The following is an 18,708-nucleotide window of genomic DNA, read 5'->3' as shown; positions in this document are numbered from 1 at the left end:
TTATGCTTATAGTACCCTTGCTATTTGTGACGTCATCAAACACTTAGTTGTAGTGGAATTGCAGGAACCACAGGCGTCCATTTTATATTTGAATATTTGAAAAAGTAGCATTTCAGATTGCCTAATACTCCACTGCCAGCTAACAATAGTCTCAGTGATGCAAAAAGGTTGTCCTCTCATTTCTGCATAAAGTCCCGCGCCAAGGCTGCTTTTAACTACACAGATCTCTACTTGGCACGATGGCAGCTTTCTCGGGTCAGAATGGGGAAAAGGTATTTCAAAAAAAGGAATGCACTCACACTGCAATATAGAGATACTTATCAGTTTAAGTTTTATAATCACCTCAAGTACGTCAATTGTGCATATTAGTAAAATACCACCCAATAATTTGAATTATGTTTGTCTATATACTTAACTTCCATATATAACTTTAACTACCCGCGCTACTTGAAAATGTATACGTGATACACGCCAATAGGCATCTTCACAATGTCATGATATTGCGAAATTCGTACTTATACCTTGACTGCAATAGCTTTCTTTTATCACGAAAGTTTGTAAATGAAGCGATTTGATTGGATTGTACGCCAGCAAATACAGCCAATCAGCTGCCTCGATAGAAAATATTTCTACATGATATATCATATATATTCGAATGCTTACTGACTCTCCTCTAATATATACTTTGGTGTTTTTTTCAGAGATCAAGAGATGGTTGGGGACCATGGACAGACTGGTCAATATGTTCTACGTCTTGTGGTCCTGGCCTGGTTTACAGTCAAAGAACTTGTCACAGATTAGACGGGTAAGTTAGGCAGTGTTGAATTACATGTGGCAGAGGTTTGAAGGCCCGCTCTGTGACAAAAAAAATTGTACCTTAATTAGGCGTTTATTTTACTTAAATCCGTGCAGTAGTTTTCTAACAGCTTCCAAAATGAATAACGAACTTTAAAAGTTTACGTAAAATAACGTGAAATAGTTTTTGAATTAACTTATAGATTGTATTAGTTAATACTTTCAGATACGTTAATAGGCACATTTCTCTAGATTGTGGGGCATATTTTTCACAAATTTGAGCAAAACAATTTTCGACCCACAAGAAAGCAGAATGCCCCTTTAAAGAGTACAGCAGTTGTCAGTACCAAGGTCGAAACAAATATAATATTGCATGTACATCATAGCTTTCATGAACGAATACGCCATATAAGATTGGTTGCTGTGATAGATATAAAAACCCTGTATTTTATGTATGTTGGTAATGTATTTTCTATGATAATATTGATATTTATGCTAATAGCTTCGAACATTCCTCTGTATTCTAATAAATCATATTCTTAAATGATAAAAAACGTGGTGCAATATTATATACATGTAGTTAGCCAAACATCCGTGTGGTACCGTGGTGGCCCGTTTAGTAAGACCACTGTAGAAAGTAGGCCTGAATATTTTGTAAATTCGGAGTAACGTTTCATAGTATCATTGGTTATTCACACAAAATATGTCGATGGCCTACTCTTTGCCCAGTGAGCTGTCCACTTAATGCCTTTCAGTTCGTTGGCTTTTGTTTCTGGAGATCGTGTAAACTAGAAAGGGAGGATGGTGACTATAGCTATGTGCAAAGTACATAAGAACATGTCGTGTTTGTGTCAAAATAATATCACTGCCCGATCAGATAATCAAGTATTCCATGTAAACTGTAGCAGTCGCAATTCAGACCGATCTTATATCGGAGGTGACTTTATAGCGTTCCTCCTGTTATAATAACGCTATATGTGAATAAAGATCTTCGAATTTAGAAACAGAATCGAGTTGAAAGATTATTAAAATACATAACACGTTTTGTTAATTTATCAAATTTAAGGCAATTTTTCTGCGCAGCTAGAACATGCAATTATAACACGTGATTAGAATGGCATATGTACTTGATTAAAGACTAATTTACATACAGAAGAGGTGATACTTCAGTCGTTATTGGTTTTCAATGCGTCAATGCAGTTGAAAAGGGATTTATTTTTACCTCAAAGATGTAATTTCTTTGATCTTTCTTTAGAAAATTACATGAACTCTCAATAATGTAATAAGGCATACTGTGTAGACTGATTAATTAGCATTTTGTTGTTGGTATGATTATTTTGTTATATGCCACTGCGGATGCTCAAGAGTTCTCCTTTATATACCCCTATAAATATGTTAAATTAAATATACTTGTTATTTATCCAGGGCTATAATGACTTTCTCCATATCGTTTCAGGAGGAATTCATGCCCTGGTCACAGTAAAAGATACAAAACTTGTAATTTCGGGGTAAGTTATCATCTGTTAGTGGTTCTCGTTGAAAGTCCGTGTATTATTTGAACAACACTGCAACGATTAGTTACTGCAGTATAGGTAGTTAAAACTATCAGAACACGAGGTTTAATTTTCAACCGGGATCGTCATAATGGTCGATATTAAAGTACTGTCAATTCTAATCTTTGCATTCAGCATTTGGTGAACAAAAATTGTAATAAGATCACATTTATAAGTGACATACATTACTTGAAGAAACATTCACCATATAGCAATTAATTTGGCATGCAATTCACAATGATATAGCATTGGCTTTGTAGTTACTAGTATTCGATCACTCTCTATTTGAAAGGATTGTCCCAATTTACCTGAAGATCCTACCATAGAAGAATGTAAAAGACAAAATAGACAGTATTATGGTGGAAAACGATTTTATTGGGAACCATATATCAATCGTAAGTAGAGAAACCTGCTAGCATATCCATCCTCAAGACTTTCATAACCAACAGATAAAATTTGATGATAATGTGGATGTAGGTGTTTCGATTCGTGCTTTAGCTATGAGTGACTTCAGTTGCCATTCGTGATATGAAAATATTGTTATGCTACTCATATGTTATTAAATGCTTCTTCACGGTATCGTAGATGGCGTATAGTAAACCACAATATAACACAACCAAAACGTCATCATCTGGATGTTAATCAGATATGAAATATGGATCATCTCTCCTTTCCGTAAAATTGTCCGCATCTCCTTCTTATACCTTGACTGCAATAGCTACCTTTCTTGTATCACGGAACTTCGTAAATGTAGATGTATTCGATTGGATTGTACGCTACAATACAGTCATAGGCCCTCAAAATCGATGATGCAGTTTAGTCTCTAGCGATTTTCTTGTATGGAAATCTAACAGCTTACGACATAATTTATTTAACCATTGTTTCAGCTCGAACACCATGTGAACTATCGTGTAAAGCAAAAGGACATCATTATATTTATAATATTAAAAGATTAGCTAAAGATGGTACAGATTGTAGTGTTAAACAAAAAGGTGTTTGCCTAGCAGGCCGATGTATGGTACGTATATTCATAAAATTGCTTTATAGTCAATGTATTCGCTATGGTGTATTGCCTCAAACGCCCTGCTCCATTATTATTATCTTTTGTCTGCTTCTCAACTACGATCAAACTTTTTTGGAGTTACGGTATTGTTCTTTCTGCTTTTAAAACTCTTTTGGTTAAGGTTGAGGTCGTCATCAGCTTGATGGTAGCTATTTCCACCAAAATTCGGTACCCTTATTGGTATTGTTTGTTCAAATCCTTATTCAGATCCTCATATATTATAGAAAGTAGGCTGTGATGGTATTATTGGATCTGGTACCAAGCTAGATAGATGTGGTATATGTAATGGTAATGGTAATTCCTGCCGTTTGGTAGCAGGTGTATATACTAAATCACCTCGCTCGAAATTTGGTTACAATCATATAGTGACAATACCCAAAGATGCCAGAAGTGTTAATATTTCAGAATTAACTCGTAGTAGAAATTTCTTAGGTAATTGTTTAAACGCTTAACATGTATACGTTTTATAAGCAAAATGAATTGTTCTTGGTCTTCTGATCTTCACTATGCTCTATTGTCGGTGAGTTTCGGCATTCTACAGAGTAGAACTTCGCAATGCTCAAGAAATTCTAGATTGGTTGAGAACTTTGGCTCCTTTGATAGCTGACACCTGTCAATCCATTAAACGACGGAATTATATTTGCCCCATCCCCATACACAACCTCTTTTATTTTTTTTTTATTTAGCTGTAAAATCTGGAGGGAAATATTACATTAACGGTAATAGAAGATTACATCGTACTGGTAACTATCAGATAGCTGGTACAACATTTATTTATAGTCGTAGAGACGGTGTAGGTTGCCCTGGAGAATGTCTTACAGCTGATGGTCCTACAAATCAAACAGTAGATATAGAGGTATGGTCCAATGCAGTCGAACGAAGATGGTTTAAATGTAGCATGATGCAGCATTGCTCTCAGATGGTCTCTATCGAAAAGTATCTAGATTCGTCGATTTGGTCATCGTGAAATTCCGTATATTTTTAAATTTACCATTGTTCCTGTAACACTTGAATGTTTATTTCTTGTTGTGTTTTCAACTTGACTGCTCTTTTAGCGAAGTCCACATATCTAAAATAATCTTATTGATTCTGTACTTTTCAGGTTTTATATTATCACAAGAATCCTGGTATAAAATACCAGTATTCACTCCGACATAAAACACTAGCTGATTATAGAGGTATAGACTCAACAGGACCTGGTATACCTCTAGCTAAACCAGTTCATGGTGCTTCTCCTGCTATAAATAGTATACCAGAAGAGGGAATACCGCTCAGTAAACCATACGTACCACCAGGAGGTGTACCTCTTGCTAATCCAGTCTATGACAGTGGACCATTTATTAGAAAAAGTTCCGATAATAGATTGATTATCAGGAATCGTGCTGGACACGGTGAAATTATTAAAAATAACTACGGGAAACAATATCCGTTTTACATTCCTAATAAAGTTCAGAGTTCTTTAAATAGTGAGTTACACACCAGTGTGAGTGGAGGTTACCCTAACAAACAAGCTGTACGAAGTTCGTATGGCAGCAAACCTATCAATCAAACAGTAACATCAAACGATGTAGGTGAATCTATTTTGTTCAATTCTATCCAAGAGACCAATAGTATTTATAACAATGTTCATGAAGATGGTAGTGTATATTCCTGGAGTATTTCTGGATTTACAGAGTGTTCACAACCTTGTGGTGGAGGTAACTATAATTATTTTAATTAGAGTCGGTATGGAATCAAATCTATGCGTTTGCCCGGAAAGCCCAAAACAACCCCCAAATGATGTTTGATAAATCTAAAATATTAGTTCCTCGGATTGTTTCTTGAATTGCTATCAGCTCATAAACGTGCGCAAACAAGAAGGGTTCAATGTCTAAATTCAGTCCGTAACCTACGGTATTATTTTCAATATATACCTCTATGAGTAAAAAATCGATTGGAAACACTAGAATTTTTATCCCCCAGATACATGTAATGGAAATTGGAAACAGTGGATGCTTTTTGGTAGCCATTGTTTAGTTGTTGCTGATCTTGATTAATTAGGGCTAGTTCAGTTCGCAGTTAGCACCAAACAATTTTTACCGGAAGTAAAGAATTGTACCGAAGCTGCCATTTGCTTCGTTAATTAAATTTTCCATACAGCCAAATGGGACATTAACAATATCGACTCAAAGACTTTTCAAAAATTGTCCCTTTTAAGATATCTGTATTGGCACACGCTCACTCATTTTGAAAGATCATTTAGCAATGCCAACTTTCGCTCAATTGATAACTTCCCGATAACCCAAAGTGATTTGTTAATGAAAAATTTAACATTTGTCATTGCAACAGTTGTCATCAACACACTACAGATAAGATTTTTAGAGTCGAGCTAAATATTTATACTACCAATTACATAGAAAGCCATCAAAGGGGCGTAACGATGGACGTTAATGCATCAATCTTCCTGTTATTTTGAAACTACCTGAAAAAACGGTCGAAAAGTCGTTAATTACCTCATTAAATATACACCCAACCAATTACTTTAAGGTTGGGGTTTCTTATGGCATTTTTATTAAATACTTTTGTTAATTGGTTAATTGCGAATTATTCAGTGCAACGTAAAAAGTAGAAAGAAACTAAACCACATATAAAAGATTTGGTATGATATTTGATAAAAGAAATGAACTTAATTTGATATCATTAAAGAAAGTGAAAATAGATAAAGTTTTCTTTTATATAAAGTGCAATTGTGGGGTTTGAAAGGCTTTCATAATGTTTTCTAGACTTTTTTGATGAAGTGTTCTATCAAAATGTTGGCGACAGACTGCTAAGATTATTTGGCTCCCCATGAATTTGAAAATTACAAAAAAAAGTAATTTACAGTATTCATATAAAAAATGCCTTTATAATTACAAGAATCAATTTCGGTAAAGAAGCTGTGTAAATAACACAACCAACTTTTCCTGTGAAAATGCAATAAAACCTCGTCGACTTATAAACAAGACGATGTAGTCGATTAAACTGAATCAAATTCTGGTCGAATTTTGTTCCATTAACGATTCTAAAATTAACCCCTCCCACACAGCAATACAAGTTTTAAGAGGGTTATGCAATAAAATGTTTTCCAGACACCATCGTTTATAATTTTGTTTATTCTTTTATGTATTCAAAAGACAAAAAATATGACATTTACTAAGTAACCCCTCTTAGAATTTAAAGATTTCATCAAAATTTATTCAAGATGTGTTGTCAGGAAGCAAGCAATCAAATAATTGGTCAATATGATTGGGAATGTTTATACAATTTTAGATAGATCCCATGGCCAAGAGCATAGTAAGAAGAAGTATGATCTTAGGTTATGGCAGATGTTGTTCAGAGAGACGGCCTAGTAAAACCTTGCATTGAAATCGCAAAAGGGTATAATATGTCTGACCAAATTTGAATGACCTTAAACAAGAACAGATTATATCGGGAGTAAAGACCACCCACCGTGAATGCTGACTTATTCGACCAAGAAGTCTTAATCACTCGCTGCACTATTTTCATACGGATGTCCGAGAGGATTCTTATGTGTACATCGATGTCGGTGCTTCGAGGGAGGGCAAAAAATTCAATTATCGGACCTAAGGCCCAAGAAGGATTGATTGGATCACTTCTAATTGTAGGTGTACAGGAAACAAAGATAATCTGTTTGAAAGGAAAATCTAAAGTAGTTGTTACAGAAGACAACTGCTTTGGACAAGTCAAACCTGCTGTCCAGGAAGTTGTGTGTAATTTAAAACCATGTTCTGCAGAGTAAGTTTCACTTTAGTCATTTTTAGAGTATGCAAATTTGGGACATCAAACTAATTGTTTCTCATTGATCAGAAGGACAAAACAGATCTGGTAGCTGTTATGTAACTCCAAAAAACCCCAAATAACTTCAGTAAGCATAAGGAACATTACCATTGAAACCGTTTACATGCTCATCCTTTTGATATACTTTGTAGAAATTGGTTTATTTGACATGTCCGGTTCCATGTTCAAGAACACTGGCGGAGCCAAAGGGGGGAGGGGGCAGCCGCCGAAAGCATGTTTTTCGTGCAAAAATCTCATTACTAGGTTAGAGACTCGGGCAATCTCAGATATCTGGCCCCTCCCCCCTCGGACGTAGACCTGGTTCCGCCACTGTTCATGAACATTCAAACATCCTCTGTGATTGTCCCACCGTCTTATCAATATATCAAATCCTATCCAACCAACAATCGTGTACTGTGTTTCAGTTGGTTTACTGGTAACTGGTCAAGCTGTACTACCAGCTGTAATAAAGGTACCAAGTCTAGATTAGTTGAATGTAGAAGAAGAATATCGCCAACATTAATACCTAGTGTATCAGCTGATCTATGTATAGATAAACCTAAACCTCAAAGAATTAGATCTTGTCAGCTTACACCTTGTATTAGATGGTCTGTTGGTAACTGGACGAAGGTAAGAGAATATATTTTAAATCATAAAAAAGTTTCAGTTACATGTAAAAATAACAGTAACATGTAAAAATAACAGTAACATGCAACAATAATAGTCCTTACATGTAACAATAACAGATATATTTTATGGTAACTACCATAGTAGAAAATTCTCAAAGGGAAACAAGTCAGTCCATTCTTGTATTAAATGCGATCTTAGAAGACCCCAAGTAAGTGGCAATGACATTCATATTGGGAAGATGAAGAAATTGACAAACTCCCAAAGAACAATATAATAATATAGTCCTGATACTGGAGTTGACTGAATCCATTTCCTGATGCTTCACTGTTACCGTAAAACCTGCTCATTTTTAAGCAGGATGCTAAGGATTCCTGCTGATCTTCATGGATTTCATTTTGATTTCAGTGTTCTACAGAATGTGGTCATGGACAAAGATCACGAGAAGTAACTTGTATTGATGGAGAAGGTATAAAGGTATTGGATAATAATTGTACCGGACCTAAACCAAAAGTAAAAGAAATATGTGACATGGGGTCGTGTGTAAAAGGCTGGTATCATTCAAGATGGAGCGAAGAGGTAAAGACTCTTGAAATATTAGTTTTACGTTTTTACGTACTGAGCCCGTGTAAAACTCAATAAAGTCAATAAAGTTTAACATTGAAACACCTCTATTTGCAGTGTTCACGAACTTGTGGCAAAGGTTACAGAACGAGAAACATTTTCTGTGCTTCTGACGATGGTCAACATCTGTCCAATAAGAAATGTTCACCTGCGGAAAAACCTTCTACCAGAAAATCTTGTAAAAATAAGAAATCATGTGGTGGATTCTGGTTTATTGGTCCCTGGAGTCAGGTAATGAGTCTTTAGTATTATCATGTGAGTCATCACTATTCAGGTACGAACAAACAGCCTCTATATACGATACAGTCTTACCATCTCTTGCATTAGCAATTCTTCAAGGATGGGTGGGTTGGAGGAAATGTCTTCATTGAGTTTCATGTGGCAAAACATGGATTATGCGTGCTTTTAAAAATTGTTTCCTATTGTGTCTCGTAAACATTTTTCATTATAAGGAAGCGGTTTGCATGATGCAATTCCTTATTCCTTTGGTTCAACTGTTCCAACGTGCTGGAAAGGTATTTTATTTTAATGGCGTTCTTTTATGTTGGTGATACTGCACTATCTTCTGATGTTGTCAGCTCTTGCGGGCTTTTCAATATCAGCGCAATACAATTACAATGTGTCTCTAACGTACCCTTTAGTTATCACATCCCTTTTAAAGTCGCTCACGATTACCATTAAAACCATAGTAGGTATTCGTCCTTTGAAGACTTCAAAAGGCAATAAAAAATATCTTATTATGGTTTATATTGTAGTGTAATGCTACATGTGGTTACTCTGTAAAGACAAGAGGTGTGGTCTGTATGAGAGAGTTGCGAATTGGAGTTTACACAACAACCAACCCAGAAAAATGTTTACAAGAGAAACCACCTACAGAAGAAATTTGTCCAGACTTACCACAATGTAAACCAATATGGTATATGACCAAATGGAGCAAGGTAACCCCTACGTTGTTTTTTATCTGCTTAAACTGTGATATGTTAAAAAATCAACATAAAACGATATGGAGACGATAAGACTTTTATTGTGGTCTATTTAAAAACATTGCTTAGCACAATGGCAGTATTTATATTCAGAATGGCCCAGATTTCTGACTATGCTCAAAATGATCGTCTTGATTTGGCAACTGAAATTCTAAACGAAGATCAGTATTCGTTTTAAGTCGGGATTTAACGCTTAGTGGTATATTTTGACCAATTCACAAAAAAGAAGATATTCAAATTTCAAAATTCCATTTCATGCAATTATTTATATTTCAAAATGATACATAGAGTTATTTACCTTGCAGTGTAGTAAAAGTTGTGATACTGGCGTTAAAAAGAGAGAAGTCAAGTGTTTGAATGCTGATTTACAACCGGATATGACGTGTGATAAAAGCAGACGACCATCAAGGAGACACAGTTGTAATAAAGAGTCTTGTGAAATAGCAAGTTTTGACCTTCAGCGAGATGCTAGTGGTATTGAAACTTTTCCTTTGAACTTTTGAAGTTACTACTTACTTATACCACTTAAACCTTAGCAACCAACACTCTGAAATTGGCATACGTAACTTTGCTCATAACAATGTGGGCCAATTTAAGTCTAAAACTAATGACAACCATGTCCACTAGGAGAGATCTACAGGCTTTGCAAGTTCTTAACCAAGCCCTGTACGGGAAATGTTCCCAAAATATGCTTTTTTTGTTTATATTTTCAGGTACTGTATGTAAAGATCTGTATAACCAATGGTGTGGTTTTGTTAGACAAGCTAGAATATGTAGTTATAAATATTATAAAGACTTGTGTTGTAAATCGTGTTCAATACTCACATAAACAATCCTAACCTTATTTATTGACATTTTATTGTATAATATTATAGTCGGCCAGAGATATTATTGCACATCTGGAGACGATTCCTCGCGTAAAAAAAAACAGCTTCGTGTAGGAAAGTATACATGGTATTTGAAATTTTACAGCTAACGCTTAGAGTAAGAATGATGTGGTCTGTCCGTTTTTAGTAGGGCAAAGATTTTCTCCGAAAGTCCAGGTATGCTTGAAAACAGTACATTGCCTTTTGAGGTACTGTAGCTGAAAGCTGGTCATATAGAGGCATAGGTAGTATAGCAAGCTTTTATATTTTCAATTACTATTATTTTACTCCCATACGAAAAACTGCTCATGTTTTTGTATAGAAAGTAACCGGATAAGTATAGGTACGCCTCTATTTGTCCGATACTTATCCTCGTTTAGACGTAGAAATGTGCCATATTTAGTTGATTTTAACGTCCATTTCATATACATGTATATAATTTATATAAACCTTCATTACCGATCTGAAAGTTTTCAAAGACTTTTCGAGTGCGGCCTATAGTCAACCAATGTTAAAGGGATTGTAAAAAAGTGTCTCCGATAAGCATACAAAAAATAGAAATCTTCTTTACAATCCCATTAAGGTCGTCCTGGAAGGTATCCATATACACGTACTTCGCATATATCCACATTCTCTGCAACGATATAAATCAGTAGCGTTCAGCACATTTACATGAAAAGGTTCTGTACCTTTCTTACTATAATTTTCATAATTCGTTATGATATTGCATGGAACTGAAGAATGACTTTCGAACAGCAATATTGAGTACTAAATTCACCATGACCACTTTCCTTTTCACCAAGAGAGAAGACGCAAAGAGAAAAACCTTCGAATAATGCGTCACATAAATGTTTTGAACATCGTTACTGGATACTGAGTCGTTATTGACCATCCTTATTGGATATCGAGTCGTTCTTGAACATCGTTATTGGATACTGAGTCGTTCTTGAACATCGTAATTGGATATTGAGTCCTTCTTGAACATCGTTATTTGATAGTGGGTAGTGTTTGAGTTTTTGGGAACACACTTACATTACGACCAATGGAATCCCGCAACACGAATTGCATTTGTTTGGAGTCATCATCTTGGGTATACGTTAAAGATAAATAGTTATGTTGTTTACTGAAACGAAAAATTTCTAGATGTAAATTTATTTGTTATAAATGTTTGAAGCGAATAAATCGTTTCTATCTGATATATTATCTGAAATTTAGCTATAGAACACTCAGTTTGAAAATTAGATTTTGACCTATCATTGTTACCATTTGATTTGTGTAAAACAGCTTTTATAAGGAGGTAAATGAAGTCTATTGGGATAATAAATGGCAATTATGGCAATAAGATTATAATGTATTTAATCTAATCAAAATGGCATGTAATAATAATGTTTTTTATGGCATCTTATTGTTTGTAAACTAATCTATGTATTTTGTGAAAGTGATATATTATTTGAATAAATACACACAAAACTTAAAAATGTGTTCCTTGTTTCTTACTTAAAATCAGACCAATTTATTTCCTTGTTCTGCTGATCCCCCTTTCTCAATTCTCCAGAAATCATTACCAGATGTTGTATATTATGTGTATATTTATGTCACCCAAATACCTGTAGCGAAGTCCGTAGAGGCAATTTTATTCAGATTTTCCATACACTTACTCACTCTTCTTAATTTAATGAAAAAAAAAATGAAATGAATGGAGTTTTACGTCCTACTTTCTGCACCATGTGGGCTAAGGAAGATCGGCAACGCCATGCAGGGTGCGAGGAAGGAAATTTTGTCAGGACATCGACATTAGCCTGCTCTTTTTCGATTTCCAACTGTCGAGTGATCTTTAACGTGCACAGCCCGTAGCATACGAGGACTCGGTTTATTGCACTAATCAAACTGTTTATTCCAACCCCAACATTAAGACAAGAGAGATAACTGTGTATAATATTTTAATATCAATATCATATAAAACATCAAACATTTATATTGAATACATAAAACAATGTATAATAATATTATACAAGTCAAGAACACATCAGACACGGTTTATATAATGGCGCTACATTTATTTATTCCTTATTTTTGCATGGAATAGTGTTAAGTGATCATGCGCTCTTTAAGGTTGATTTCTGAAGTGACCGTTGAAGAAACATCTTGCATAGCCTTCATTACATCTTCACAATGTCAAGCTAATACGAACTTCGTCTTTTACCTTGACTGCAACAGTCATTGTTCTTGTACTACGGAGGTTTGTAAATGCAGCGATTTGATTGGATAGTACGCTGGTGAGTTCAGTCAATCAGAGCTCTCGACAGAATGTCTTAAAACAAGAAGCCATAATGAATACAGTCTTTCTGTCAAGGTCTCTGATTGGCAGTATTCGCTGCAATTCGATTGGATTATACGTGATCTAAAACAGCTAATCAGAGCTTTCGACAGAATGTCTTAAAATAACAAGGCATAATGAATACAGTCTTTCTGTCAAGGTCTCGTATCGGCAGTATTCACTGGCGTAAAATCCAAACGAATCACTGCATTCCATGATACAAGAACAGTGGTTATAGCAGTCAGGGTATTAGACGAATGTTTGTAATTACTTCTTCGTAATGTGAAGATGTCACCTTTTAAATCTATTTAGATCAACATTGCAACTTTATAATAATATATCATATATATGTTTATATACAAATTATATACAACTTGCTTATCGCTTTTTTCAAAACCTTTGCGATCCTGTGAACGCAACGCATCATAAAACGGCAAAAATGACGTCCACGAAATATAAACTGACATGCTTGAATATTCCTTCAGTGCCCTATTTGATTATATCGTTGTTATTAACCATATTTGTCTGATAATAGTGAAGTAAAATAAACATGGAAGGAGTTGCGCAGTAAGAGACTCGGATCTTTCAAAGATATTCTCAGTAATTCTATTCAAACATTTCTACGAAGATAAGTCTACTACAGTAAGACTCTTAAAATCGGCCACGTACGGCCCGAAAGATTTGCCCGGCTTATATAATAGGGGTCGATATACAAGGGAACCGATGTTCAGGTGGTACCGTCCTCACAAGTATCTCTGTACAATAAATTCTCGCATATCACCTTCATCAACAGAAGCATGCTGCTTTCACCGCCATTGAAGTTCCGAAAATTCAGATACGTTATAGGTTCCATCCATATAATAATCACATATAATTTTATGCAGTGTGTATAGTGACAGTATTATGCGCCATCTTGAATTCACCAAAATTATGTAGCACTTTTTCCAACATCCAAAATATATATACACTAACGATATCTCTGTATTAAATACACAATTATAGAACACAGAACAACAAATTTATTTTAAATGCACAAACACATACTGGATTTAATTCCTTTTAAGGTTGCACCTGATAGGTCTTCAAGAACACTATATTATCTCTCGGGTATCTAAATTTCTTTTACACCAAAGAACACACTACTGGTTACTGTAGGCCCTTGAAGTCTGCTATAAATATTTCTTACAAGACTTGCAGCATTGTTTTTGATAATATTTATAGCCACAGATTCTAGCTTGGTGAACAAACTGGCACCAGTCAGGATAGGTGTCTTTACAATTATCATCTGGAATGACAGGAAAATAAACTAAGGTCCTGGAACTAGAATTCAAGATGGTTGACAATTATTAGATATGGCAGGGTATCAACATGTCTCGGAGATTGAAAGGCCGGATTGGCGGAAACTTTTCAATTGAAAAGAATCGATGTCATGGCGACTTTCATAAAGTTCATATGGCATAAGAACTGTTTAAGAGAATAAAAATCCGTTATTTGAAAATCTTGTCCAAAGACTGGAAAAATCGAGAGTAATGGTAGTATAGTAGTTGTCTCCTCCAAGGAGAAGAACCATAAGGTGTCCTTTGTTCAAGGCCGATTCATCTGCTTTCCATGGACAACACTGGAAGCGGGAAGGGATTTTCATGTGTTCATTGAAAACAACACATTGGGACTTAAAATATATTACCTCCATCTCCATCAGAATCTTTCTGAAGATTGAAATTTGCCTTTTGACAAGACTCTTTATTACAACTTTGTCTGGTTGCTGGTCTTTTTCTCTTATTACACGTCATATCCGGTTGTAAATCAGCATTCAAACACTTGACTTCTCTCTTTTTAACGCCAGTATCACAACTCTTAGTACACTGTAAAATAGTTTGATATAATGGGATAATTAAGGGGTCATTTTATCAAAAAGCAATGGTTCTGTATATAGATCAGCTCATTAGGATAAATATAGATAGTATACTGAATAAGAAAACAACCAACGACGAAAAATTAAAAGAGCAAGCAAACTAAGTTCAGGTAAAATTAAATGTTACATGTGGTTGTAATCAGGTGCAGAATAACTGGGCGAGCGAATTCATATCATTGCAGAATTGTAATATGCCTTTAAGATGATGGGCTTTACATCCAACCATCATTCTGACATGAGTGGTGGCTCAGCGACATGAGTTGGGACCCCTGGACTTAAGTGATTGGGGCCACTCCATCGGCATTCTGAGACCCCCATTTTGATAAATAAAGACATAATATTGCCCATGGTAGGTCCTCAGTATACTTTTTGTAACCATCAATTACTGAGGCACATTTTTTTCATTTATTTATATCTTTTCTGGTGGTTAAGGCCCGTGGTTCAACCAGTAACTAAGGTGGCTGGGTCACATGGCGTGAGATCACAACATTTGCACTTTTGGTCACATTTAGATTTAAATTTACCTGACTATATTCTGTCATATACCAGGTTGGTTGGCAAGGAGGTAATTCTCCACAATCTTTGGTCGATTCTGGTTTTTCGTCTGTTAGACAGTTCACATCTTTAACTACGGTATAAACCTCTGATCTTAATCTCTTCATACAAACAACACCCCTCTCTAATACACCATGTCCACAAGTAGCATTACACTGAAATGTCAAATAATTCACTTAGTAGCTCCTTTCTTTCCTAAAACCACACCCGTTTCTTCTTGTTTAGTGTTCCTCCTATGCCGTTCCCTTACCATTTGTACTTGTATCCTAAACTTTTTGATACATTCACTGATACTCCATGGTCTTCCTTGTAATAGCATCTAATGCTTTATCCGCTTGAAAGTAATTAGCTGGTTCTATCTAGACAACCTACCTTTGACCACGGCCCAGTAAACCAGTTACCACCACAAGGAAGGTCTGACTTACAAGTCTTCTTTGTTTTGGGCTTTTTAGCAATGGGGCATCTTTTATCTGGTAAAGTTGAACCATCGTCAGCAGCACAAAATATCTTTCTGGTATAGAATCCTCGACCACAATGAGCAGAACACTATAAAAGAGAAAGTGTTCTTGGATAACCACTGCTGATAATAACTCTTCCGGTGCAACAGGCTATAAATAGTTGAGCTGGACTCAATTATGACAAAGCAAGATGGTCTTATATATTTGGTCCGTACGTTTCTTTCTTTTTCCGATAGTCGACGCAACTATTTACGATTAGAACTTTAGTATATAGACACAGCTTTTATGGAACAACAATCACTGGTTAAAGTTTTATGCATATGAATCGTTTTTTTAGCAGGTGTCAAAGTGTATACTAGGCAATTAAACTATGCACCATATATACAATACAACCTAAATATCTACGTTTCATAATGTAATAATGATAATTGGTACATAGACACCGAGGAATGTACTTGGGGGTATAAAGTGAAGAATGATACATTGATAACCATTGACATATCTTAAACTGTTTTCTCATTTAATCCAAGTCACAAACGAATTATCCTACATTTTACAACTTGCAACTAACATTCCAAAATTGTTCGAATAACAACCGATAACAAGCCGAAATTTTACAATTTTTTTAAATCCCGCAAATCCCTTTCCCTAAAAGTGTCAAAAGAAATAAAGGGACAGAGCGTGTCATAAGTTATGCGAGAGTCAAATTCTGATAAGCTGTTATCAAAAGGGATTAATTTATGTGGTAATTTTCACCATTAAACACTGGTAAATACTTATCATTAAGGGTTATATGTCATTAAAAGGGTTTTAATATATTTTTGGCAGTTTATAAATTGAACCATAAAATATTCTTGTCACTTTCTCCGTGTTTTATCAGCTTCAAACATAATAAATATTTCTTTGATTGTTATCGCAAATATGCACAGGTACGGGATAATTAAATATTTGCTTTTTTATCAAAGAGTGCACTTCCTGACTCAAATATTTGCAGTCGTAATGATTCGGTGAGACATACTTAATTTGGTATCTAAAATGGAAACTGTTACACTCTAAGTGTATATAGTTGTCCTTTTTAAGGAGCCATGTCTGAGTTCAACTGCCCGATCTCATCGCAGAGATTCGTCTTTTCATAAATGCAATATTAATCACTAGGCAGCATTCCATCAGAAGGCACAGTCCAAATTTTCATGTTTCAATTCGATACCGGGCTATAGAACATATACTTATCTGTTTGTTCTAACACCAATCCATGACAAGCCAAAAAGCATCAAGTGTGAGGAACCTAAACCCCAATAAGAGATCATTCTGCTTCTGCATTTAGCTTAAATGTTTCAAATCCTACATGAAAGACCTTCCTGGAATGGAGGCATGCACTTTTACTGACCTCATCTGACCATCGTGTGTGGTACCATCCTTCAGCACATGATCCCATATCACAGATTTCTTCTGTTTTTGGTTTCTGTCGGTCACATTGTGATATATCTGTGATTTTACCATTCATATCTTTACAGTTTACTGTTCTTGATCTTTGTCCATGACCACATTCAGCTGAACACTGCAATATAACAGAAATTACGTACTGACTGTCCGACCAGATCGTTTCCAGAAAACCATGAAAGAAAATGCAAACCAGCGCCAAAATGTGCAAAATGTGCCAAAAAAATTTCACGCGAAATCCTTGCAAAGGAAGTTTATATGACAGTTACATGGAAAGTGAAAGTCGTTACTGAAAACCTTCATGACCAGTAAAAAAAGTTATTAGAGTAAACGTGAAAAAACAAAATTGCAGACGTACCTTGCTCCAGTTTCCGGCGTTCCAGGTAGCACAAGGTGAATTACTACATCTCTTAGTTCTGGTTGGTTTTGGTGTATTTAAACATAGTGTTGCTGATACACTAACTTCTAGTGTTGATGATATCCTTCTTCTACACTCGACCAATCTGTTCTGTTTTCCCACACCACACGTAACACTACAACTAGTCCAGTTACCAATAAACCATCTGGAAGGAAAACAACTATGAGTCTGAAGATTTGTTCCATTTTTGGCTCTGGATCTTAATCTCTTGCATTGATTTTTCCGTTTTATCTCTAGCATTCCCCAAAAACATCAGCATATTGAAGAGGATATATCCCTAATTATAACCCCAAGGTCATTTCAAATTCCAAAACTTTCCGTCCGACAGAAAAGACCCAGCTCTTGCTCTTTATCGTGGTTGATATAATGGAACTGTGCTGATATGTGCCAAATTGGAAATTGGAGTATGAAGACAGTATGACTTACTCTGCTGATGGACAAGGGGAATTGTTACAGCCCACTGTTTGTTCTTGGGGTCTAGTTGAGGGGTCACAATTTTCTTCTGTTACTTCTACATTGGATGTTCCTTTCATACATAAAACACGCGTTTTCTGGGTACCTGGAAGGAAAATTTCAATATCATATGAATTGTTAGATACATGATCGCAAGATCTCATTCTCGAGGTCAAAGGGAAAACCTCATAAGAGTAGTTAAATGCGGAGATATTTCGCCCACGTATAACCATTTCGCCTACGTATATTCAGATAAGGATATGGTAAAATAAGACTTCTTGAATTTGCTTATATACTATACATGAATTAACACTCGGGTCACAGGTTATGTATCAATCCTAACCAAAACATATCATCAAACTTGCAGCCAGAATTTGTTCAGTGCTACTAGAGCTTCTGGAAAATTATTGTAATATATTTCACGACAATGCTTTATAACGGAGTGCTCGTATGTAACCAATGAATGGGATTCTAACATGAACAAACTCGAATGCAACCAATACATAGGATTCTAACATGAACAAACTCGAATGCAACCAATACATAGGATTCTAACATGAACAAACTCGAATGCAACTAATACATAGGTTTCTTACATGATCACACTCGAATGCATGGAATTCTTATATGAACAAACTCGTAACCAATCTATAGAATTCGAATGCAACCAATGCATTGGATTCATACATGAATCACCGGTGAACAAACCATTATCAAGACCGAGTTGTTTTCTTATTTTAAATGTTTAACAGTCACACAGACTGCTCGGTATGAGTTCTATTTTATGATACATTTCTGAAAAATTTTGTGGGTGGGAGTTTTTACAAC

General features: G+C 35.4%; 2 protein-coding genes across 2 annotated transcripts in view; one reads left to right on the top strand and one right to left on the bottom strand.

Annotated features, from left to right (window-relative positions):
• Positions 1-239: 239 nt before the first annotated feature.
• On the top strand, positions 240-10,290 carry LOTGIDRAFT_237756 (hypothetical protein; the record flags this gene model as incomplete). Its single annotated transcript, XM_009047755.1, has 15 exons — positions 240-272; positions 702-805; positions 2,252-2,303; positions 2,641-2,743; positions 3,236-3,366; positions 3,636-3,843; positions 4,098-4,267; positions 4,514-5,108; positions 7,056-7,185; positions 7,653-7,857; positions 8,263-8,433; positions 8,536-8,709; positions 9,234-9,416; positions 9,767-9,935; positions 10,175-10,290. 15 exons carry the CDS (start codon positions 240-242, stop codon positions 10,288-10,290), a joined length of 2,544 nt encoding a protein of 847 aa, XP_009046003.1.
• A 3,538-nt stretch (positions 10,291-13,828) lies between these two features.
• The window catches only part of LOTGIDRAFT_51613 (hypothetical protein), a gene marked incomplete at both ends in the record, with an annotated part of 29,278 nt that continues 24,398 nt past the window's right edge, over positions 13,829-18,708 (bottom strand). The window contains 7 exons of the mRNA XM_009047754.1: positions 13,829-13,950; positions 14,377-14,506; positions 15,081-15,266; positions 15,484-15,657; positions 16,957-17,127; positions 17,368-17,572; positions 17,854-17,986. Coding sequence (XP_009046002.1) covers positions 13,829-13,950; positions 14,377-14,506; positions 15,081-15,266; positions 15,484-15,657; positions 16,957-17,127; positions 17,368-17,572; positions 17,854-17,986 — 1,121 coding nt within the window. The remainder of the gene's footprint in view (positions 13,951-14,376; positions 14,507-15,080; positions 15,267-15,483; positions 15,658-16,956; positions 17,128-17,367; positions 17,573-17,853; positions 17,987-18,708) is intronic.

This window comes from Lottia gigantea, assembly GCF_000327385.1.
Source record: "Lottia gigantea unplaced genomic scaffold LOTGIsca_116, whole genome shotgun sequence".
NCBI lineage: Eukaryota > Metazoa > Mollusca > Gastropoda > Lottiidae > Lottia > Lottia gigantea.
Note: the sequence above shows the minus strand (reverse complement) of the source record. Positions and strands in the feature narration are given on the sequence as shown.